Source organism: Aspergillus luchuensis, chromosome 3 (assembly GCF_016861625.1).
Source record: "Aspergillus luchuensis IFO 4308 DNA, chromosome 3, nearly complete sequence".
NCBI classification, from domain to species: Eukaryota; Fungi; Ascomycota; class Eurotiomycetes; order Eurotiales; family Aspergillaceae; genus Aspergillus; species Aspergillus luchuensis.
In genome coordinates, this window is record NC_054851.1 from 2753616 (window position 1) to 2777393 (window position 23778).

Sequence of the window (23778 nt, forward strand, 5' to 3'; positions counted from 1 at the left end):
AGAACATGAAACCAAGTCAGTAACCATCATCACCCCCGCATCGCATATATCGCAATTCCCACAAACTACAACTACATCGGCACCAATAAAGCGTCAAGCTAGATACACCATGAGCTCATCTTTCGATCCGTCGCTCTCGACAAGTGGCATGCGCCCGCCTCTCGCGTCGGCCGATGCACCATCCATGGCGGATTCACTCCCCAGTATCAACTTTGGGTTTGAGGATCTCCGGAATCGCATGGCACAGTTTACTGCTCGCTTCGATGCATTCATCGAGAGAGGCCGCAAGCAGGTATTGGAGGAGAGGAATCAGTTCAAGATTGGATTGGCAGAGCTACAGGGTAAGCTATTGCTTTATGGAGATGGCGCTAGAGAATCGGACTAATACAGGTCTTATAGAGGATGAACGCATGAAGCAAAGGGATATCGAGATCCTGGACCTCAAATCGCAAACGCACCAACAAACACTACAGAAGGAAGCCGCTGAAGCAGCGGAAATGCACGCCGCCATTTCATCCGTGACCCTGGAACGTGACTCCCGCCTCGCCAAGCGCGACCGCCTCAAGCAACAAATTGACGAGACCCAAAAGGCGATCAACCAGAAGCTGGAGGCACAGAAGATGCACGCCAGGTATCTGGATGCTCAAGCTCGGCTGAATGTGCCGGAGTTAGACTTTTGGCAGGACTACCTGTGTTTACGCATTGAGGGAGCCGGACGAGAGGATAGACTAAAATTTGTGTACACCCATCTGCTCGAAAAAGACTGGGAAGCGGAAGCATGGTTTGAACTCGGCACAGGGAGCCGCGATTACGCAGTATTTCATACACGACCAAAACTCGATCGGGAGGCTCTCGAGCGGGAGCTCGATATCGTCAATGAGGATCGCGACTTTGGTGCGTTCTTGAAAAGAATGCGGAAGTTGTTCGTCGATACAATGAAATAGGGAGTAGATAAAGGCTATTTCCGCTTTTGAAAAACCAAATAATGATTAATGTTTCAATACCTGTGTTTGCTTCACTTTGGAATCAGGTCCTACTATTTCAAGGCTTCCGTTCAGACAATGCAAAAGGTCACTTATAGAGGCTTCCTTCGTCTCAGCATACTGAGGAAGATGCCTCAAGTAGCTCGCTGGTAAGGAATTCGTACAACAAGGGCATTGGTTGATTCGCACCCGGCCTATGCACTAACCACCAGTAGCCTCACGGTAAAATGATATGCTCCTGTTTGCACCAGCTGTGGCAAATCCTACTGATCTTCCGATCTTCGCCAGCCACTTGACACTCCAAATTGCTTTGTCTGTTTCGGAATGGGTGGCCACACATGCTCTTGTGTCTATCGACCAAACTTTGACCTTTCCATCAAACGACCTTTTGAACTTTAGATAGCATCCTCATAAAAAAAAAAATGCAGAGCAACTTACCCGCTGAGAAGATACTCCCCCGTGGGGCTCCACGAAAGCGACATGACCCATGCGGTGTGCCCCGAGAGACTTGCCACTTGTTCACCAGAGGACGTGTCATAAAGCACAATTACCTTGGAATCTCCAGCAGCAGCAAGAAATTTTCCCCCTGGGGAGAATGCAACAGCTCGTACAGGTTTGACCAAGCCTATATATGCATATTAGACAATCACTCGACACTTTTGTCTGCTTCGTTTGTACTCAGCTAGCACAACAAAGTACGCACCTGATAGGCTGAATGGCATGCGTCCGCTTTCTGTACTAAAAATGTAAACACTACCATTTTCGTGTCCGCTTGCTATAAAGCGGCCATCCGCGGACTAAAAAGTTTATCCATGAGTTTAGGCACCAACAGTGGCAGAAGTGGACGAGTCTTCACCTACCAAATCTATGCAGGTGCCGAAGCTACCTTTGGTTTCATAGTCTCGGATTTCCTCGCCATTAGTGTCCAGATCCCACACCTTGATATGACCATCTTGCGTAACACCGGCAAGATATTGACCATCTTCGGACAAAGCGATGGCCCAAACATCCGCAGGTGTTGCCTTGTTGACTGGGTCACGGTCAGACACAGGACTGACACAGCGGAGTACTAAGGTACTTACCAGAAGCTCCCTCATCCTTTGCCCAGACTCCGTCATGACAAGACCAAATCATGATTTCACCGCCAAAGCCAATACTGACGGCCCTCGAACCATTTCCGTTAGTAACCACATGATGGCACCCGACTTTATGGGCACCGTCAATAGACTGTACTAGCGGAAAATCGGGATCTGTAGTGGAGTGAACTTTGAGGGAAGAAGTACCCGAGGCCGACAAGATCTGCTTGTCAGTCACGGCCAGTGCGAAGATATCAACGGGGTGGGCTGGTCGTGATATCAGTATATGCCAGGGTTTGTAGGGAGTCATTTAAGATATACGAACCATTGTCTGCAGAACCGCAAGAGAGATATTGTTTCGACTAAACTCAATCGTTTCCCCAGTTAGGAACTACCTCAACAGCGTTATGATTCTCCATGTTAAAAACATTACCATTCTTAGACCAGAGCTCTATATGCCTAGGCAGAGTAGGCCCTAGGCGAATTTGAGCACGCTGTATGGTTGTTGAGAGGAGTACGAATGTTGTTTGGGACGCGAGTTGATGATCATGGCGGGACAAACTAGCTGGCGGCCGAATGAGATCATGTTTCCAATGGCACCCACCACTACAGCGGGCCTTCAATGGAAGACTGACATCCTTTGCCCGACCCTACTAAATTTACTGAGTCAATGCGATTGAAACATGACATGCAAATATCTTAATTCTTGTTTTTTTTTGAAATTGATATCTGGCAAAATATACAAATATACAAATATACAAAATGGTCACAGTATAACTTTGAAGAAATAAAAATAACAACACTATTATAAATAACCCTCAGGCTGTGCCAGACGCCGAATGCCATGCAGCATTTATCCTACACTTCATGAAATACCAGGTAAAAATACAATCCCCCAAATGCAAATCAAAAGTCTGTCCGTTTTTTTCATCATATATCTCGCCGTCTTTCGCTCTCTAAGCCGCCTGAGTTTGCTTCCACTGCTTCTTGATACCTAAAGAACAAATCACAATCAGTCGCTGAGCGTGGCTTGATGGAAACGGGATCGCAGAGATTTTGCACCTACTTTCGACGCAGTGGGGGCACAGGACGTGCGAGCGCTTCACCTGGCCACATCCGGAGCATGTGCTGAGACTCTTGACGTCCTTCAAAGCCTTGCCAGCCATTTGTCGATGACGCTTCTTCATGTGAGAAGTCTTCTTCTTGGGGACGGCGCGGAGAACAGAGTCCCAAAGACCCTCCATGATTCCGGGAATACTCAAGGAAATAGCGGCGGGCTTAAGCCAGTTGGGAGACCAGGCGGAGGCATTGATAGCGAAACGAGACAACCGTCCTACGGCGGCGGCGGAGGACACGGTTTCCGTGAGCAGGAGGCGTCGCGAGAGCATGGGGGCGGACATGTTGGAGGGAAGGAGTCGTAGAGCCAGAATTCGGAAGGTGCCGATAAGAGCTGAGACTGGAATTGGAGCTCAGATTGGGAAGGAGAGAATTGGGCGAAATGGCTGGCAAGGCGGCGGCATAAAATCGAATAATTCTGAAGCTTTTCCACCGATTTGGGGTCTGGAGACACGCTAATCCGTTGGGGGAATAGCGGGCCCCCTGAGTCGCAACCACCGCTTTTGGGTTGGATGGCCAGAGCAACGCAGCTTTAAGGGGCCCCCGGTTGTTCTGCTTCCACTCCCTCCCTCGCTCGAAAACGCTTGGGCATCGCCGTTGCTCTTGTTCTTCTCGATCTACTACTTCCTTACTACTACTTGGTGGGCTGCCCCCCTCTTTTTTTCCTTCTTTCGCTGTCAATTCCTCTCCAATCTCCCCATTTGTTTACCTCGCTCTTCGTTTTCACCTTTCCCTCTCTAACCAGCCATCTCCCCACCCCTTGGGACGCCCGTCGACTGATAGATATACCATCCTTCGTTTGCTCTCAATCCCTCTCTCGTTATCATCTTCAAGCGTCCTTTTTCAAAATGGCAGCCGCAGCCAATTCGTCTTCCACCAATCCCGCGACGGTCTTCCCTCGCAGCCACGTCGGTTTCGACAGCATCACCTCCCAGATCGAGCGCAAGCTGTTGAAACGTGGATTCCAATTCAATGTCATGTGCGTTGGTGAGTCGACTCATTCACCTACCATGTCCGAGAAGAGAGAGCCCCTTCCCTCCCTGCTAACATGGACGAAAAAGGCCAGACGGGTCTGGGCAAGTCCACTTTGATCAACACCATCTTTGCTTCGCACCTTATCGACTCCAAGGGTCGCATGACCCCCAACGAACCTGTCCGCTCGACCACCGAAATCCAGACCGTTTCGCATAGTATGAAATTCCTACGCCATTGCCGTTTCACTCCTGGCAGAGCTAACCGCCTCGTTTCTAGTCATTGAGGAGAACGGCGTGCGTCTGCGTCTCAACATCGTTGACACTCCTGGATACGGTGACCAGGTCAACAACGACAGATGGTAATAGATATGAACCCGCAACATCTGTAACCGAGCTAATGTACTACTAGCTGGGATCCCATCGTGAAATACATCAAGGATCAGCACTCCGCATACCTCCGCAAGGAGCTTACCGCTCAGCGTGACCGGTACATCCAGGATACCCGTATTCACTGCTGTCTGTTCTTCATCCAGCCTTCCGGCCATGCGTAAGTCTCATCGAGCGTTCATCACCGAGAATTTCTCCCGGGAGGCTAACCGACTCTACTTTCATTCAGTCTCAAGCCCATTGATATCGTTGTGCTCAAGAAGCTGTCGGACGTTGTCAACGTTGTTCCCGTCATCGCCAAGGCCGACTCCCTTACCCTCGAAGAGCGTCAGGCATTCAAGGAGAGAATCAAGGAAGAGTTTGCCTTCCACAACTTGAAGATGTACCCCTACGACAATGACGAACTTGATGATGAAGAGCGTGCCGTCAACGTTCAGATCAAGGTACGCGAATCGTTGTTGCACAACATTTGGTTTATCTCTGCCTCTAACGCCGGTCCAGGACATCATTCCTTTTGCTGTTGTGGGTAGCGAACGCACCATCGTCGTCAATGGCCAGCAGGTTCGCGGACGTCAAAACCGCTGGGGTGTTATCAATGTGGAGGATGAGAACCACTGTGAATTCGTCTACCTGAGGAACTTCCTCACTCGCACTCATCTGCAGGACCTTATCGAGACGACCAGCCAGATCCACTATGAGACCTTCCGTGCCAAGCAGCTGCTAGCACTGAAGGAAAGCAGTGCCGCTGGGAGCCACCCCGGTAGCAGCCGTCCCATCAGTCCTTCGGCGGACAGAGAGCTCAGCCGCAACTCGCAACGCATGACTATGAACGGTTATTAATTTGGCTGAGAACCAGTTGATGGTGGTGGTCTCGTGGAGCGACCGTTTGAAACGAACCATTGCCATGTATCCGCGATCCATCAAAGGCCCAGAAATGCAGTCTTGAGGGTCGCTTTTCTTTCCATGTTTTGATTTTACTGCACCACCTTCTTATCGGCATGTTCTTACAGATATCCTCTTTAACTTCAGGCTTTTCCTTATCGTATTAGTGTTTATCCCGCCCTCTCCACCATTGAATGAGGGGTATTCGTCTTGCTTTGTTTCATATGAATTGGTTATTCCAGGTCGAAAAGAGCTAGCAACGAAAGCGCTAAGCGTCGTCTCGTCATTTCCTGTACTTAATTCCCTTAATTGCGCATCGCCAGGAGAATATAGCTGGTTCGAAACAATGAGTCATTACTGTTCTTCGCACAGTAAAATCTATGGGAATCACATGGTCTAAAATTCCATACTAATCAAAACGCGCAATGGCCACTGCAGCATCAGACTGTCTGTAACCGACTATTGCGGCGCACCGAAGTTTCCACCATCAACGATCCAATCTCTCAACTCCGTATATGCCTTCTCCAAATCGTCATTAACGACGACCTTGTCGTGAGCCCCCGGCTCCTTGGCATATTCGAGCTCGTTCTTGGCTTGTGCGAGACGCTTGGTCAGGCTCTCCTCAGTCTCCGTGCCTCTTCCGCGCAATCTCTTCTCCAGCTCCTCCACCGAGGGGGGCGCCAGGAAAAGGAAACGGGCGTTGAGATCGGTACGCTTCACCTGCTTGACTCCCTATTCCAGTAAAATGCTATCAGCATTTTCTCTGAACGCTTATACCATGCATCGCGGCATCTCTTTCCCCGGCAACAAGAATGAAGGGATCCTTACCTCCATCTCGATATCAAGGATACAGATACGGCCCTGTTCCGCAATGTTCTTGACCGCTTGCACACTAGTGCCGTAGTAGTTTCCGCCGAATTGCGCATGCTCGATGAAGCCGTTCTTGCTCACAAGATCTAAGAAGTCCTCCTTTGTCGTAAAATAGTATTCGCGGCCATCCTGCTCACCCGGTCTAGGTGCACGAGTGGTATCTATTGTCGCAAAACACCAGGTCAGATTACAGTGCGCTCGTGCTGACGGGGTGACAATCAGGGGAGGTTGAACGAACGCGAGATGGAAAAACCGAAGCGATCAGGAATCTCCGCGAACAGTCGCTTCAGCAGAGTCGATTTTCCTGTACCTGAGGGACCGGACACCACCACCGGACGGAACTTGTGCACTAATTTGGGAGTCATGGTCAGGATATTGATTGGGTCAACCTTTCCTGACACAAGGAGACGCACCAGCACTGGTAGCCATTGTCAGCACTGGGGAGCGGACTGCTGAAGGCGTACGAATAATCTTCGAATAGGAAAGAACACGGGGCCTCAACAGGCAATAATGCATGAATTAATTGTATATGTATGGGAAGCCGAAGGTGGGATGTCGGTGCTTTCCCGTTACTTTGGGTGGTACCGTTACGGCAGAACCGGAGGCGGTGGGGGAGCGCCAGCCGTTTTAGGAAAAGGTATATAAAGTTAGAACAAGGTGATGGTGAATACATATTCTGATAAGAGCCTGCTTATCGTACAACCTATTAAAGAAAACACCCGCATCTGCCCGGATTCTACTTAGGATTGGTCGAATTCTGAGCAGCAGTGACAGCAGCCACAGTTTCTCTATTTCACGGCTTTGGTGGTAAGTGCTCGGCACTCTGCGACTCCTGCTCCAAGAAATTGGACCACAGCTCCGCTAGCGACTCTTTGTTGGAGTTCCCATTATCCAGGAATTCCGTTGCCAAAGTCTGGCTGCTCGGCGAGCGGTGGACGGGAGTGCTCGGCACCCTCAGTTTGCTAGACGTGCTAGACGCCCCTGGACGCGCCAGACCTGCCTGCTCACGTTGCTCTATTGTGTATTGTCAGCATTACTGTATATGTAGAAATATATCAGGCGCCGGTGTGGTTCGCTCACCATCAGACCAGCCTAGGAGGGCGGCAATAAGCTGCAGGATCTGGAACTTTTTGGGATCTGACCGGTCGAGAGCAAGGAAATGCAACAAGTGGTTCGTGACAATATGACTATAGCAGCTTGTAAGCAGTGTTCTTCGGAAGATTTGGACTCACTGGCGAAAGTCTGACATACCGGTCAACATTGTCCTCTGGCTTGCCTTTCTTGAGGAACCGCAGGGCCTTTGTCAGGTGGTCGTTCAGCGTTACTGCTTCATGTCGGAGCTTCCCAATCAAGAGGTTCTTTTCCTTGACCTCTTTCTCAAACGGCCGTACCCGCTCAAGCTCTGTTTGGGCATCCTGAAGAGCCTTGTCGGCCTTCGAGGCTTTCTCCTCTGCGCCTTGAAGCGCCTGCTTCAACTCTTCTAGCTGAGCATCGGAGCTTTCCACAAGCTCACGGAGTTCCTTTTTACGTGCTATTGCCTTGTAAGCATCTGCAGTCGTCATTTGCACACGATTATCCTCTCACCTGTCTGGATCTCTTGTAGCGCACGCTGCAGCCCATCCACAGTGGCCAATTGGGAATCACGTTCGGCAGCAGTCTTCTCGTAAGCATCCTTCACGGTAGCAAGCTGTTCCTCTAGATCTACAACTTTCTCGCCCAAGCTTTCTCTGACTGACCGCTCCTCCATTGCCAGCACTTCCCAGTTATGCATGGCCTCCTTAGCCTGCTCAAACTCGGATTGTAGGTAATTTTCCTGTTCAAGCAATTCTTCTTTCTCCTTAAGCCAATTTTGTTGTGATAGACTTGTGCGGTCCCGCAATGTTGAAAGCTCTTTCGACATCTCGCTGTTTGCTTGCGATAGTTGCTCTAATTCAGTAGACTTGTGTTGGGTTTCCTCCTGTAAGGTCGAGTTCTGCTCTTCCAGCTCTTCGATTCTCGATCTCGCTTGCGCAATTTCTTCCTATCCGAGGTTTAGTCAAGAGTGAACGGAGGTTCGACCTGAGGCGCTAGAACATACTGCGTCTTCCCGGAGTCTCTCTCCAAGCTGGGATTTAATCGTATTCACCCTTTCCAAGAGTTTCTGGAACTGCGTTTCCGCATGCTCCTTCTTGCTCTCAGCGTCATCTAGTCTCTCTTGCAGAGCTTCCATGTCTGCATGGTGTTTGGTTTGGATTTCCTCCAACGACTTCCGCATATCGGTCACCTCTGCGCGCAACGTATCACGATCTCTCACAAGGGCCTCGAGCCGTTCGTTCGATTGTTGAATATCAGGGCCGCCAGACTTATTCGCGTCCTCCTCGGGTTCAGCCGTATCGTGAGCGACGGAGGACTCCGGGTCCCCCGTAGCCTCCTTTGTCGAGCCGATAGTTGATCCAATCCCATTCTCATTTCCGGCAATTTCGTCATCTGTATTTTCGACGTTCTTCTCCGTGTTCGTATCACCCTGTACATCTCATGATCCAGATTTAGTGCCCGCAGGTCTTCGAGACTATGTTTATGCGGGAGTCCTTACAGTGTGTTGCATGGCCTCCGACGTCTCATGTGATTCCTTATTAGAACTATTTTCTGGGCGTTCGTCTAATTCCTTGGGCTTAGCGGCCCCCTTGTTCTTCTTCTTGTTCTTCTGTTTTGCGCCTGGTTGACAATGGTCAATCGTGAGCACGAAGGAACGCCGGAAATTAGGAGAAACGTAGGGAGGCGCGATCAACAAACGGACCTTCGGGCATTTTTCTTCTTCCGACTTCCTAGGAGGAAGGCGTTTCGTTCTAGGGCTGCTGCGATGGTCACTGCGCCGGACGGGCTTGCGTGTCGTTATGAGGTAGGGGCCATAGCTGTCAACATCGCTAGCGCAGGGAGATTGCTGCTTCCGCCGTCCGCAGCTCTCGCTTAGGTACGCAGAACCACCTCCACGGCGCCTTACGGGATAGGCCGCAAGACTTCGACCACTACAAAGTATATCATGCCATATCGAGCAGCTTCTCGCGTGGACTTCTTCGTATATTTTAGCATATGAATTCATAAATCTTTCCAGTCTATTGTAGGGTCCTCCATTCGGTGAGGTCACTGCATATTGAACCACACCACTACGCCCGATGATATGCCCAGGATGTCCATCGATCGCACAAGTCGCGATTGCCGTTCGAACAAATGTCACGACGTTGCTGCGATTCATAGTTCTGAAGCAACTGCCCATGGAAATCCGAGTATCCGGCTTGTTCCTCTAATGACCGATCTGCACTCACCCTCTTGCTATCACATAAAGTCATCGAGGAAATCGGGATCTCGGTCCTGATTGTTGCTCGCCTGAACGTTCTCCTCGCTCATCAGGTCATCATAGGCATGATCTTTCTGCCACTTCAACTGTTCTCGTTCCCTCCGTTCCTGCTTTTCCCTCGATCGTTGCTCCTCTCTTACCTTACGTTCTTCTTTCTGCTTCTTCTTTAGATATTCATCCTTCTCCGCCTTGAGATCAGGGAACTTTTCAATACGCGTCTTGTTCAATCGGTTGACAATTGGGTTTTCCCGTTGTCGGACAAGGACCTTGCGGACCATTTTAGGATTGTGGAAAGAAACCTGGCCGGTCGCCATAGATCCATCCTTCATAAGATTCGACCATGGCGTATAGATCACAGTTATATTGTCCTTCTTGTTGCCTGCTCTGCGACTTAGTTCCCCTCTTATAGGTGGTTTCGGCTGCTCAGTCGTCATTGCTAACCTTCGATCGAATTCGCTTTGGTAAGCTGTGCACAATCTTCCAGCAGCTGCTGCGGGATGTTGTCCCATGTTTCACCTTCCCGGAGGCGGAGATATACGTGGGCACTGGATAAGTTATCGACGTGGAACTGGATGTAGCATCATGCTCCGGTTAGATTCTTGCATCTCTGACACAACAGGGTGGTGAACACACCCTACAAGGTAAACACCCAGATGCAAGCGTCAGCACGCTGTTTGCGAAAGGTAGTCGGCGATGGCGCAAGGGTGACGGTACCAGACGTCCTTCTCCAACCCGTGTGTTATAAGGTCCTCATCTGCCCACGAAAATCGTCAGACTATGCGCATGTTCCAGACTAGAACATGGTCGTCGTACTCTCAAATTTATCTTTCCCAACGTAGATGAAAGCCGAGGGGTCAACGACCTTTGACGTGTAATAGTATACCATTTTATCACGATGACTTCTAATCAGGGGCCAGCACGACAAGATTAGCAGCAACGCAATAACAATGCAAGTCCGGCAAAGAAAGGTTCAGTATCCTCAAGCGATTCGACGAATGTGTGTGGAAAGATTTCTTTGCCAGAGAGCGCGGGGAACTAGATGCGGATTAGTCATGTTTGTATCCGTAGTAAAGTTAGGCGTGCTTTGACTATTTCAGTACTAGCTAGCTATGTATAGATGGGCAGAGTAGCTAGTTCTAGCAGCCAGTCACTTCGCTGCTCCATTAGAGGATTCATTCCCGAGTTTCATAATGTAGTTGCACAGGGACTCTGGTGGTCCAAATTCAAAGAAATACCTGCCTACTGCTTACACGTTGTTGGTCTATATGTAGGAATCGTGCCCTTCCAGGAGCTCTCTCAACGAACCTCTGAGCAAGTCGCCCTGTCACTCTCCAAAGAAATTGCATCAGCAGTGATTGGTAGGTAAGTATCCCACTTATAATTAGCGTGTCACGCTGGACTCCAACAGGCTGCAACAGACTAAGTGGGTGTTTCAATGAGCCCACAGCAGGGAACATGGGGGCCGATGCACCGCTGGCCCTACTCATAATCCCTGGGTTTTGGCGCGTAATTCTCAGGCTTGGTCAACTATTCTCGGCGCTCATCAAGGCGCATCCGTTCGTCAGCGGCAAGGGGGTTGGCTAGCTGACCCAGCCTAGAAGCAGTCGCCCATCAAAATCAAACATAGCCTGTGGAATGAGTTGTCGAGACGCAATGCCCTTGTTGTCACCACAGATTCACTGTGGGTATGGACACTCCGTGCATACAGTCGGGTACCGGGATGAATTTACACAGAATGGGCGGGAAAGTCCACTCTTGTCATAGAATGTTTGATCGGACGCTGGCGGTAACCCATAGGCTTAGAATCCCAAGCGTGAGCCTACACCTGAGATAGGTTTGACAAGTGGCAGGCATGAGATATAGAGGCTGGTCCGAATGACGGATGACCCAGATAGGGGAGAAATGCACCATTCATATCCGTGTATAACATTGAATACTGCGCTTGCTTATGCAGCAAAGACAAGGAGCATCATGCTTCCGGTGGTAACGGCCATACATCGGTCTGACAGAGATGGAGATACAGTGTCAACGTGTCAGTATGGTGATCCTGGCGTATAGGTTCTATTCGAAAAGAAACCAAAATGCAGGGAGAAAGGGTGGGACAAACGGTGGCTCACGGCATCAAGTGCAGAGGCGCGCACACACCCAGGGCATGGTGGTTTGCTTCCGCAGTAGGAGGGGGAAAGAAAAACAAATGGGTGGATTGGTTAAAGATAGATCAAGTCGATCATAGCTCTAATGGATGGATAGTTGTAATCTTAGAAGAACGAGGGTCCGTTACTCAGCCTTCCCTATGTTAACCACTAGTTGGATATGAAGGTTGTCTTAGCGATACAACGGGCCGGGTAGGTACTAGTAGTACTAGCACGACTACTGTAAGTGACTAGCCGAAACGGTGAGCTGCTGCCGCAGGATCCTGTCTGCATGAGCAATTGCAACGGAGTAAGTACCTCATAGTAATAGTAAGTAGTGCTTGACGGAAGAATGATGCATATTTTCTAACCAATAGGAGGATTGTGGTACGATTCAAGGGATCTTGCTGGTGTATACGTTGCGAATACACATTGTGTACATCTGAAGCGAATCACTGACGTTTTTCCCTTTTCCCAACAGCGAACCTCTCAGAGATGCGAGTCATTTCACCTCCTAGCCTAAAACTCCATACCGCCGCCGACCGATTCGCCTTGGAGCGAACCACCCAGGACCCGCCCAGCTCATGCACCGGACCGTACGGACTTGTGGGCGAGTCGTACGTATGTCCGTCCCAGAGCACACTTGACGGAGAGTTTGAACTCTTTTGAGATTTGTGGAAGCTGTCCGAAACTTTCAAGTCCACATCCACACCCATTATCAATCATTACCCATGATAGGAAAATCGAAAATGAGAAAATTTAAACTGAAATATATAGAACTGAAAGTTAAAATAGAAAGGGAGATAGAAAGGAAGAGAATAGGAAAACTTATACACGTTCATGAATATTTTATTTCCTTATTTCGATCTACCTTACTTCTTAGTCCCATTTGATTGGTGAAGTTGGACAATATCCCCGAAATGCCAGTCACACATGACCACGAAAAATCTCTTCTCACTGGACAACGTCTAAACGAAATCGGAAGAACCGAGCTAGGGGAATTTTTAAGTTTTTTGTCAATTAATTTTTTTTCTTTTTTTTTTCCTTTTCCGCCCTTGCTAACCACGTAGACCTCAGACAAGATGGCTCCAAAGTCAGATACTCTCAACCCCATTTTACTCCGTAACGAGACCCAGTCCATCCACGGAACAGAAATACCCTCAGTTGCTGGATTTGTGCAAGCGCCGGCTGTTCCTAGACGGATTACCCGTAGTTACCGGACGACTACCACCGATCCGTACGTAACCAGTTCCCAATCTCGACTAGTGACAACCAACCAGCGGCAGCCGCTCGTTTCGGCCAGGTTCGCAACCCTACCAGTTTTACCCTACCGTGGAGCCCGAATCTGACACTTTTCCCATCGCGAGGAAAACCGTTACGCCAAGGGCTCAATACTAGAAGCTGCTACAGCGGGTGAGCCCGTACGAAACCCCACCTGCCACATGGCCATACAAATCAAAGCAAATGGGAGGGAAATTAAAGAGGGTGAACGCGAGGAGAGAAGAAGGGACAGGTGGAAAAAGGGTGGCCGAGAGAAATAGAATCCCCACCACTGCTGCTTCTCTTGCCTTCCTGAGGTATCTGGATACATACACTGGTATTCGACGTGCTCCAGACGACTTCCGGAAATAAGTACATCAACGGATATCTTTGCGCGATAGGATATTTTTCATTTTCATTTTTTTTCTCTGGTTTCCTTTCTCCTCGGCTCTTTCACAATGCACGAGGACTCGGAACAGATCAGATCTATCAATTTTAACCAAATCCGATAAGCTGAAATGGACACAAGTCGATCAGTACTAATCACTTTTCAGAAGTGGCACTCCTGCATAACAGACGCAATCCATAAAGAGTCCATCCAATGGTTTGAAAATTTGAAGGGAAGGAGAAAAAAGCGGTAAAATGGGCATGGGAATATGGAAGAAGGACGCATCAGAAAAAGACAATAATAGTAAAGGATGGAAGACTAAGAGGCTTTAGTAGTTAATACTTACTGTGTAAGTAGTATGGGAAAATTGGCCCGAAAGAAATAAAAGAAGGTGGGGAGAAAAAGAATAAGAAAGGAAAGGTAGTAGATAGCAAAATATAATAAAATCAAATAAATGAGGATGATGATTAAAAATAAAAAAATTGATGAGGAAAAAAAGAAAAGAGAAAAACGGGAAAACGGAAAAGGAAAAAGAAAAAGTTTTTTGGGTTTTCTTTAAAAAAAATTTAAATAATTAAATAATTGGGGGGGAAAAAGGGAAAAAGGAAAAAAAAAAGAAAAAAGAAAAAAGAGAAAGAAACCCTGTAGTATTAAAAGTAAAACTGGAAACACATTCAAACATGGATGTTCCCCCGGCGCCAGCACGTCCATTCATTTAACAACATTAATATAATATTCCATGTTCATAGAATTACTCTAAATGTATTAGTCTATTTGGCTATTCTTACTATGATTGAATCATTAGTATTATTCTCCCTTGTTAGAGACTCGATCCACGATTACCCAGCAAACCCCCTACTCCACCTAGACGATGTTAAATGGGGAAGGTCGGAGCTTGCCAAAGACAGTCCGCCAGAAAAAATTTTGATGAGAAGCTCAGGGATCATTCTATTTCTACCCCTTTCTTCTTCATTCATTAAACTGGCTTGTCCTCCCTGAGCAATCCAGCATTCTGCAATACCCGCGGGATTCTTCTGTCTTCGTTTTCCTACACATCCTTCAACAAAAAAACAAACCAAAGAGACCGAATATCTGCCTCGAAACTCCAAGTGCAATTACCCCAAATGGCTGGAACAGCAAAACCTCCATCCTCTGCCGAAGTGCAAAATGCCTTAGCCCGCGCCAGAGACTCGGAGTCTGGTCCTGACGCTGCTACGATGGCTATACTCGATGGTTCCGTCAAGGGTCTATGGGAACGTATCAAGGCTGAGCCGGAATACGTGCTCAATCAAAAAGAATTCGCCTTGTTCAACTACTTCATATTACGCTATAAAAAGGAGCCTGCGTGTAAAAGAGCCGTGGAGCAGTTTTGGAACCATTATCGCGCAGACGAGGCCACCAACGGAAGCAAGAGTTAGTGACTGTAGTGCGCTCGTCAAATAGCCGTTCCTATGCCTACACCACCTTCAGGCTCAAGGCTCCGAGGGAGGGAGGGAGAGAGAGAGAGAGAGAATTGTGGGCGCCAAGCCATGATTGAGCTTGACAGTCGAATCAAGCAGATAATCTTGCGCTCAGAAGCAAAGCGCTCAGCAATTCCCCGTCAACGACCTCGTCGTCTCCTAAGACAAACAAGAAACTGAGATGTGACAGGAGGGCGATGGAGTGAACCTCGATGGCCGCAACATATGCATCTTGAGCCCTCTGAAATCCGTGATTCGGGGGAAATTCCAGTCACAGTTTTAATGTCCAGTCATTCTGTCGAGGTTCGATTGATTGACTATGCATTCTGATCCCCAAGGCCGAGCTGGTTGGTCCGATACCCGAGCGGACGAGTACACGGGTATAGCCGTCTCGACTGTATCCGTCAAAGACGACCGAACTGTCGAAAATTGCCAGTTTCAAACATTGGCATTTCATGCTCATTTACGTTGCGTATTTCATTTCTTGCCTATCTCCTGTGTGGTTTCTATGGAACAGATTTATCTTTTGTTCTATCTCTCTCTCTTTTTCAATTGTCACTGTTTTTCTGCTCCGATTTTATCATGTCTTTCTTTCTTTCCTTTTTTTTCCTCTTCCGCTCTTCGATCTGCTGCTTATTGAACAAGCTATGGGATCATTTCTAAAATAAATTGTTTCATCATCACAACTCAGGGAGAGATCATCACTGACCTGGACCCTCTCCTGTCCGTGCCCCGCACTTACCCCTACGGGGACTTCTAGGACCCTCGGCTGACGTGTTTTCTCACGTACATAACCACCAGCAAGTGGTGCTGTTCTAAATTCTAACACGGTGAGCTGCGCCGGGGACCAGCACATAGGGCATCTTTCTGAAATGGAGTAGCCATTCCCAGGCTACTTCTGGGTGTACATTTAAAAGCTTACTCCTGGGGGGGAAGGAGGATGAGGAAAGGAGTTTGGGTGAGGGGGGAAGGAATAGAAATAAAAGCAAGGCACGTCTGCACTTTTACCACCACCAAGTCTTGACTCGGAAAGCGGAAAAAGAGATTAGTCGTTGGGAAACGGACTCTTCCGGAGGGCAGTTAGTTTACTTTACGTACCTTTGTTAACATGACACTAAGAGGCTCCCGCGTACGATAGCCATGCAGCTACACCTTAGATCCGCTGTAGTTCTGCACGAGGCCATAAGCACGAAAAGCCCTCACTACTGCACCTGAGCGCCAATGGTTTGCTAAAGGAGACTTATATACAAATTTGTAGGTACAGTAGTAGTAAGGTAGTCATGTAGAACATACTTTGTACTAATAAATGTTCTAAACATAGAAGTATGGGTGAATATTACATAGCGAGACCTGGTAACGAAATATAAGCATGACTAGAAGTAGAATCGAAGGTGGAAAGTTGATGAACACAGAGAATACTATGCAACAATCAATTGCTTTTAAACTACTTAACTGGTAATGATGACGGCCCCTCCAAACTCTTTCAGGTTTTTCCCTTTTCCCTCACTCAAATTCAGCCCATGACCTCCTCTGGGGCGGGTTTTGGGTTTCCCTTGGCGCCCGCCCCCTCTTCCCCCCCGGTCAAGTACCACACACTACAGTTATACACTATACCACCCCCGGTAAGTGGGGGCGGGGAGAGGGGGGAAAGCGGCCAACTGGGAAAAGAATTAGAAGGTATTGGCCATAAATTGAACAAAAGAAATAAAATTAAACCAAAAATATAAATAAAATCTCAACGAATCGAGGAACTCCCGCTGTACGGGTTGCATCCAAATCGGGCTCCCGCGCGGACAGGGTTCCGCAGGCCTTGTTATTGGGTGAATGGGCACCAGTGGATTTCCGCGATCCGGTTACTTACGAGTAACTGGCTAACAGTATAAATTAGTCTGTACCTTAGTAGATTGTACCTACTAGCAACCTGGTATTGCGTAGTACCGGAAGTGCCTCTTGCTCTCCTTGATTGAATAAGAGCTACTACTCGCTGGTCCTATTAGGTCCCGAGCGGCTACCAACTACAGCAACTAGCTGGGTGTAGTACCTGGGTATCACATGTGGGTGGTTGCATCCTCAGCGGCTAAATGAATGGTGATACAAGCAAAGTGTACCTAGTGTACGTGTTCGCTCTTGATTGTCAACAATGCCGGTAGTACTGGCTCAGGCACCATAGCTAACGTAGCCAGGGCCCTACGCGCGAGAGAAACTAGCTATAAATATCTGCCTACCATACGTGCTATGGAGCCCGCTTATGATATTATCTAGCAATATCTACCTATATACATGCTATGCGCCCACGTCAATCGTTGAAGAATAAGCCGCCTAACCCTGCAGAACGAATCATGGGTATGTCCCGGACGTGTCGAGTACGTAGGTGCAGACACGATAGCTTTGCCAGCAGAAAGTCCCTGAGCAATTTACTGCTAGGCAGGAAAGACACCACCAAGAACCTCTGAGTGGGCCTAACAATAAATGTTTACTAAGGGGCAAACGGGTAGAAGCAAGTATGAACCTGGTAATGTGGAAAGGTAATCGCAGGCACACAAGTCTAGTCTCGGTCCTAGCAGACTGGAATGATGTTTGCACGCTTGCCCGGCGCTACCCTTCATAGTCCGGCACTTTATGAATAAGATACACGGCTTCCAATACCTTCCTTATCTTGTTCCGATGCAAGGCGGCATGCTTCTGGCCTTGCCGTGACTGATTGACCTAGTTTCCCAAGCAATTGAAGCCTATCAGGATTGTCTGTTTCCAACTGAGAGGCCTCCCAAGTACATTAAGGTATTTCCCATTTGTCCCAAGAACTTACCGTAAGCCCCAAGATATCGTTGAAAACCGGTATGCTTTCCGCTACTACCCAGGCCAAAAACCATAGCGTCGCGCATACAGCGACCCAGGGATATTGCACCGAAGGAACGTGAGTGCATGGCATTCCTGCCGTGAAATATCCGCAAGTATATTGATTTCACCGCGACATGGGCGTTGACGACACCTGCTATCACGATCTGACCTATGCGATCAGTTGAACGACAAGGGAGCACGGCTTTGGTTGGGCTGCCTACCGTTGGGATTGCGATACCATATGCTATCTTCTTGAAGAGTGGACTGACTGAATTGAGGGACGGGGAAGCAATATCCCTTCCACCCAATACATATAGTACGATAGCTGTCACTGTGTAGAGCGTCATCTCACTCACTTGCAATAACGCTAGTGCCCTTGGGTAGTCCTTCACATCCCGGAGCTCTGAAAAAAAGGCAAAGAAGGCAACATATCCAGCATACGCAAACACAACGTTTGCAATTGCAACCATTATGTCGTGAAAAGTAGGCGGTAATGATGTCTGGATAGGGCTTGTCTAAGATGCTCCAACCATGCTAACCAAAACTACTCCGAGGACACTAGCAAAGCTGATTGACGATAGAAATGACAGGCTTTCGAGACGTCGTGGAATGGTGAAGACGATTGAAAGCAATCCTCCAGCCACGGAAAATATAACTAAACAGCCCGAGTAGCCGGTGAGAACGCTCACCATGATAGAGAAGGTCAGTATATGGCTAGCCATTATGAATGTGAAGAAGATAAGCTGAGCAGCGCCCAGGATTTCGAAACCAGTCCTTCCCCACAGTATGCTTCCGGCATCAGCCATGCTATGTGCCTGAGCATAGCGACGCTTGAACTCCCCAATGACTAGTCCTGTGTAGGTCGTCAGTACCCCGACGCCAATGATAACGGCAATTCCACTGCGGAAAGTTAGCTTGTGCAGGAATAATGGCTAGTTTCTCAGCTAAGGAAACCGTACGGGAAAGGATCAATGTAGCTAGCACTTTGGGGAGAGCCAGAATTCCAAGAGAGATGGTCTCTGCTATCATGACTGGTATCTTCAGGACTCCTTGTTGTAACATGCATGTTTCAACCCGAGATTACTCACTCATTCCAGCCTGCCTGGAGGTTAATTAGCTCCTAGTAGTTCTCAGAGACCGCCAGCGCACTCACCACCAAGTCAATGTCTTGTACTTCACCTCCAGCCCGGTCTCGTCTCCAAAAAGATCCTCTCCCTCACAGTTACTGTGTGGCTGGGACATTCTAGTAGGACGGTCGCTCTCTGCCTTCCAGTATTCTAGGCTATTCTCACACGGCCATGAGGTCGCAACCCCGGAACGCCTCTGAAAAGCGTGTCATGTCATGATTCGGTGAGTGTACAGTATGGACTGTGACAAAGAGGTGAATATGTAATACCCTGGCGAAAGCCTCAAACGACGTTCAAAAATCGTACGTTCGTTGCAGGAAATCTGAACCTTTAAGCACTATTGCAATTTAGGGTAGAAGAAGGCTCATTCCCTGAGAAAAGTGGATAGAAATAAACTTGTCGAGCAGGCGTTCCTTCCACGACCAGTCCGCATTCATGAACTTGCCCGATCTGTTTCCTTCTGTTGTTGATAGTTCACCACCACATGCATTGAGTGCTCATGGCTTGACCATAACGCAGCTGGAGTCTTAGGCCTAGATGGTATATGTCTCCCCTATCTGACATGTTTCAGATTATTTAACTATATGATCCCACTTACTCCAAGGCAGGCCGAGTACATACATTATAGTATTGCCCGTCGGCGCCATTCTTAGGTATAGAGAAGCCGAGACATATCATCACTTTGGTTGAGAGAAAATTACACGAGGAAAATCTTTAACCAGACCCATCATACATTATGGAATCAAAGTAATACATCGAAAATATTTATACATAAGGCAACACTCTATAGCTCATGACACTTCTATTTGTTTGCCGGGGACTCGGGGTGTATCAGCTTGTTGGAATCTGACGAGGGAATGTCACTATTGAGCACATCCGCTGGGGGATCTAAAAGTTCATTAGTCAGGTCTGTCGCGAATGAGCTGTTCTAGCGCAGGGCTTACTCACCGGACCGAGCAAAGGCCTTTCTTTGTGCGATATCCAGATCCTTTACTCTACCCCCCTCGACATCCTCTCGCGTCATGCTCAGGAAAGCCTTTGGCAGACCCATAGAAGATAGAAACTGGACGCTTTCCTTCCATTCAGATTCTTTCCGGTTCTTATCCCACTTAAGCTCCTCACCCATGAGATCGATGATGTTAGGAAGGGCTTCGAGGGCTGCTTCGGCGTTCAAAAATGCCAGCCGGGTTCTGCGAGCAATGACATCGGTGGCAGTCTGTGCATATTCGTGGCGCACAGCATACCTGATTTCACCATCAACGAAGGGGTATAGCCTGGAGATGCGTTGGCCGCGGACAGGGAAGCGAGCATTTGTGGGGGAAGACAAGGCCGCAACCTGCCAGGCTCGGTCACCATATGATTCCGTTAGATGCTTAGCCACATCCACCTCGAGTCCGAAATGCTGGATGAGGTTGATGAAAAGGGTTTTGGAGAAGCCGTGGGCACCAATCAAGCGGACCTGGTGGGTTTGGCAAGATCCGTCAAGGACAGCACCGTCGGAGACCAAGCCACTGCCGCCAACACCACTGATATCCGGAGCGCCGGTGACACCGCGAGGCTTCAGGCCGAATACATTGATGGCCTCATCCACCGCCTCTTCAGCCATCTGCCGGTAAGTGGTCCACTTGCCACCAGCACAGGTCAGGAGTCCGGAGGGGGAGACAGTAATGAGATGGTTGCGGACCAGAGCCTCGGAACTCTTTACCTTAGGGTCACGCACCAACGGACGAATTCCAGCCCAGGCAGCAAGGACATCACTCCGCTCAATATTAATGTCTGGAGCCAAGTAATTGCGGACTTCGGAGATGATCCAATTGATATCCTTCTCAGAAGGCTGAGGCTGAGGAGTGATCTCGGTCGGCTGATCCGTTGTACCAGCAATGGTGTTCCCTTGCCAGGGAAGGAAGAAAATCACACGGCCGTCCGACGTGGATGGGTCAATAAGGCCCATATTTGAAGGGCTGTAATAGCCAGGTAAGATCACATGAACACCTGAGCTAGGGGCTACGATCTCCTTGATGCCGGGTTCATCCATATTTCTGATCGAGTCGGTAAAGGGGCCAGTTGCGTTTATGATACCTTTTGCCTTGATCGTGAACTCCTCCGCCTCTTGTCCATCTCTTCCGGGGATAAGATCCTTGACACGAGCGCCGTTTAGCTTTCCAGAGGAGTCCTTTTCCAGGCCAGTAACTTGCATGTGATTGACAACAGTGGCTCCGTACAACGCAGCTGTCATCGCCAGCGAAACATTCATTCGAGAGTCGTTGTGGGCACCATCTAGTAGACGCACCGTTAACGAGGGGTCATCTAAATGACGGGGGTAGGGTGGGCAAAAGAGATTGCATACCATAGTATACCATGGCTCCAAACAGGTTGTCCTTTCTTAACATAGGGAAGGCATCGATGGCCTTGCTCTTGGTGAGGAAGTAGGAGCTTTCGATGCCTTCAGACCCAGCCAAGTAGTCATAGAACTTTGTTCCCGCCCAGAAATAGGGCGCCTGCCACCATTTCTGTAGCGGGACCATGATAGGAAGCCAGCTAGACAGATGAGGGGCTGTGTTCAAAAAATACTTTCGCTCCCTCAGAGCCTCCTTGACTAGCTTGTACCTAAGGTAGAACGAGAGGCATTCAGTATATCACGGTCGACACGCAAACAAGAGATCGGAGAGGGACGGGGAAAAAAAACTCACTGGTTGTAATCCAACTCCCAAACAGCCTTTTCCAGGTAACGAACACCACCGTGAACGAGTTTTGTGCTCTTGCTGCTTGTTCCAGCGCTGAAGTCGTCCCGCTCAACAATGGCAACCTTCAACCCTCGTGTGGCAGCATCAAGGGCAATTCCCGATCCAGTGGCACCACCGCCAATGACAAGCAGATCATACTCTTCGGAGTTGTCTCCACCGGAAGAGCGCTTTAAGTCTTGGATTTGCTCGAGGCGGGATTTGATATTGGGAAAGCTCGGAGGCACGAGCTTGCCTTCATGATAGCCCGGCGGCGGAACCGCGGGGGCTTCTGAACCAGGGATATTGCGGGGACGATAGGAGATGTAGAGAACTCCGGCTCCTGTGGCAGCCGCCAGCGATGTATAGAGCAGAGGTCGCAGAATCCTACGAGACTGGCGGGAGGCCATTGTACCCAGGGGGTCGAATGTTCAGAGAAAATAGGATCTGGCGAGCTAGAGCGAATTGGTGAATTGATGGTACTAAAGGGTGGGTTCCCTATAGCGCGCGCTGTATGTTCTATACTCAAAAAAAGCTCTGCACACACGCGCACACAAAAAGTCAGCCGGATATGGTCTCGAGAACTGCGGTGTAACCGATACGCAACAAGGTAGGCGGAGAATTGGAGCGGCATACCTTCCACGGAAAATTTTTGACTTGTGAGTGTCAATTGGGGGGGGGAGGGCAAAAGAGAGATAGAAAAGAGAAACACGGGACACTTGCCCGAGGAAAAGTGGTAAGTGTAGAATCGGAGAAGGGGAGGAAAGAAACGGATTAGAATACTATACGTATATACTGACGTACGTATGAAGAGGAAGGCAATGAAGTAGGTACGAGATGAGAGGAGGAATGGGGAATGGGAATGGGATTTCGTGAGGAACGAGGAGAGTAAAGAAGAGAGAGGAGAGGGCGAGGTTAAGGATGCGAGGGATGTAGGAATGCCGGATCAGCTGCCAAGTTCGAATGGTTTCTTGTACGGGGGAAAGGAATGGGAATGAATTAGTATTTACATACTCTACAGGCCTAATTCAGGGCCGGGTAACCTTCCACCTTTTGGAATTTGGGGGAGGCTGCGTCATGAGCTCAATCCGGGAAGGAGCTGGATTGGAAGGAGAAAATAATGGGGGCGGGTCGCTATGACGGTGTCGCAGCGTCAATCAGGAATGTCCCACCAATCAGCATCTCGGCAGCCCCGGGCGTGGATGGGCCTGATCACTGATTTGCCTGCCGCGCCCGAACTCCGGAACCGCATGTGACCAGAAAAGATTTTGTCTCTTCTGTAAATGTTCCCTTGGGGGGAAAGGGACCGATCCACTTGGGTCTTTTTATGGCTTCCAGACTCGCGGTCTATCAGGTTTTACCCTATCTAGATAGTCCTTACTATTGTCAACATCCACCTTGTTCTTATTTCTTTCTTTATCCTCCTTCCCCCCCTCCTCCCCTTAGTTGGCCTACTCCCCTTTTTCCCTTCCCTCTTCTCCATAGTCTGAAATTGCGGAGGGCGGAGTAGCTATCAGTTGATTCTTTTAGAATTTAATTCTAGATCGTTCATTGATTTCTTGTTTAATCACTTATTGCACAGAAAGATATATACAATGAATACTCTTTTTTAAAGGTAAAAGCAGAAATGAAAAGAATAGAAAAGAAGAAAGGAATTGGCCTGGGGTTACTAATGGAGCAACCTACCTAGGAACGGGGGATCAGGATTAGTACAATCATTCGCAGTGCGGACTACCTATCTAGGTAAGTCAAACTAGTGTTTTTGGAAATCACGCGACCTATCCACGTTTTCATTGCGGATCTTCTGTCTATTCTAGGATACCTAGACCTGTCTAAAGTCTTCTGTGCTGGCACAATGATCATCCCTGGTTGCATCTCAACCCTTATATGTGTACAATACATACAGTAGGTGCCACATAACACAACAGCATATATACATACTACCTGCTAGTTATTGCATCGTATTGCAAAACGGAAGTATGGGAGAAGGACAATATCAATCAACCGCATATAAGATTTGGTTGTGCTAACTGCTCACTTGGCTTATTATCTATACAGTGTTTCTCTTTATGCGATGCTTTCTACAATACTAAGACAGGAAAGGGGGAGTGAAGGAGTGAATGATAATGATCATTCATCGTTGTCTAAGTACAGCAGTCAACAAAGAAAGGGTTAAGTGACCTTGTTTGTCGGGGTTCATTTTCTCCACTTGCCCAGCCCAGCCCAGACCC

The 23778-nt window shown here is 48.6% G+C and overlaps 9 protein-coding genes across 9 annotated transcripts; 3 read left to right on the forward strand and 6 right to left on the reverse strand.

Moving 5' to 3' along the window:
- Nucleotides 1-109: 109 nt before the first annotated feature.
- SPC25 (kinetochore Spc25 family protein) lies at nucleotides 110-944 on the forward strand (the record flags this gene model as incomplete). The annotated part of the gene is made up of 2 exons (XM_041687515.1): nucleotides 110-341; nucleotides 400-944. 2 exons carry the CDS (start codon nucleotides 110-112, stop codon nucleotides 942-944), a joined length of 777 nt encoding a protein of 258 aa, XP_041541392.1.
- Nucleotides 945-1184: 240 nt separating this feature from the next.
- AKAW2_30946A (SKI complex subunit WD repeat protein SKI8) lies at nucleotides 1185-2495 on the reverse strand (the record flags this gene model as incomplete). The annotated part of the gene is made up of 7 exons (XM_041687516.1): nucleotides 1185-1368; nucleotides 1422-1608; nucleotides 1687-1780; nucleotides 1844-2013; nucleotides 2066-2326; nucleotides 2385-2421; nucleotides 2493-2495. The coding sequence occupies 7 exons, from the start codon at nucleotides 2493-2495 to the stop codon at nucleotides 1185-1187; spliced, it is 936 nt and encodes a 311-aa protein (XP_041541393.1).
- Nucleotides 2496-3015: 520 nt separating this feature from the next.
- AKAW2_30947A (mitochondrial 54S ribosomal protein bL32m) lies at nucleotides 3016-3459 on the reverse strand (the record flags this gene model as incomplete). The annotated part of the gene is made up of 1 exon (XM_041687517.1): nucleotides 3016-3459. The coding sequence occupies one exon, from the start codon at nucleotides 3457-3459 to the stop codon at nucleotides 3016-3018; it is 444 nt and encodes a 147-aa protein (XP_041541394.1).
- Nucleotides 3460-4023: 564 nt separating this feature from the next.
- aspD (septin aspD) lies at nucleotides 4024-5376 on the forward strand (the record flags this gene model as incomplete). Its single annotated transcript, XM_041687518.1, has 6 exons — nucleotides 4024-4162; nucleotides 4237-4365; nucleotides 4427-4508; nucleotides 4559-4696; nucleotides 4766-4979; nucleotides 5038-5376. The coding sequence occupies 6 exons, from the start codon at nucleotides 4024-4026 to the stop codon at nucleotides 5374-5376; spliced, it is 1041 nt and encodes a 346-aa protein (XP_041541395.1).
- Nucleotides 5377-5877: 501 nt separating this feature from the next.
- On the reverse strand, nucleotides 5878-6804 carry GUK1 (guanylate kinase; the record flags this gene model as incomplete). The annotated part of the gene is made up of 4 exons (XM_041687519.1): nucleotides 5878-6150; nucleotides 6247-6449; nucleotides 6527-6637; nucleotides 6702-6804. The coding sequence occupies 4 exons, from the start codon at nucleotides 6802-6804 to the stop codon at nucleotides 5878-5880; spliced, it is 690 nt and encodes a 229-aa protein (XP_041541396.1).
- Nucleotides 6805-7081: 277 nt separating this feature from the next.
- AKAW2_30950A (putative Golgi matrix protein) lies at nucleotides 7082-9367 on the reverse strand (the record flags this gene model as incomplete). Its single annotated transcript, XM_041687520.1, has 6 exons — nucleotides 7082-7302; nucleotides 7369-7475; nucleotides 7540-7819; nucleotides 7873-8308; nucleotides 8366-8791; nucleotides 8861-9367. The coding sequence occupies 6 exons, from the start codon at nucleotides 9365-9367 to the stop codon at nucleotides 7082-7084; spliced, it is 1977 nt and encodes a 658-aa protein (XP_041541397.1).
- Nucleotides 9368-9600: 233 nt separating this feature from the next.
- Nucleotides 9601-10508, reverse strand: AKAW2_30951A (putative DUF814 domain protein; the record flags this gene model as incomplete). Its single annotated transcript, XM_041687521.1, has 5 exons — nucleotides 9601-10001; nucleotides 10064-10190; nucleotides 10256-10292; nucleotides 10337-10376; nucleotides 10436-10508. The coding sequence occupies 5 exons, from the start codon at nucleotides 10506-10508 to the stop codon at nucleotides 9601-9603; spliced, it is 678 nt and encodes a 225-aa protein (XP_041541398.1).
- Nucleotides 10509-14526: 4018 nt separating this feature from the next.
- AKAW2_30952S (uncharacterized protein) lies at nucleotides 14527-14820 on the forward strand (the record flags this gene model as incomplete). Its single annotated transcript, XM_041687522.1, has 1 exon — nucleotides 14527-14820. The coding sequence occupies one exon, from the start codon at nucleotides 14527-14529 to the stop codon at nucleotides 14818-14820; it is 294 nt and encodes a 97-aa protein (XP_041541399.1).
- A 4809-nt stretch (nucleotides 14821-19629) lies between these two features.
- Nucleotides 19630-21957, reverse strand: GUT2 (glycerol-3-phosphate dehydrogenase GUT2; the record flags this gene model as incomplete). The annotated part of the gene is made up of 4 exons (XM_041687524.1): nucleotides 19630-19715; nucleotides 19776-21104; nucleotides 21175-21434; nucleotides 21518-21957. The coding sequence occupies 4 exons, from the start codon at nucleotides 21955-21957 to the stop codon at nucleotides 19630-19632; spliced, it is 2115 nt and encodes a 704-aa protein (XP_041541400.1).
- Nucleotides 21958-23778: the final 1821 nt, after the last annotated feature.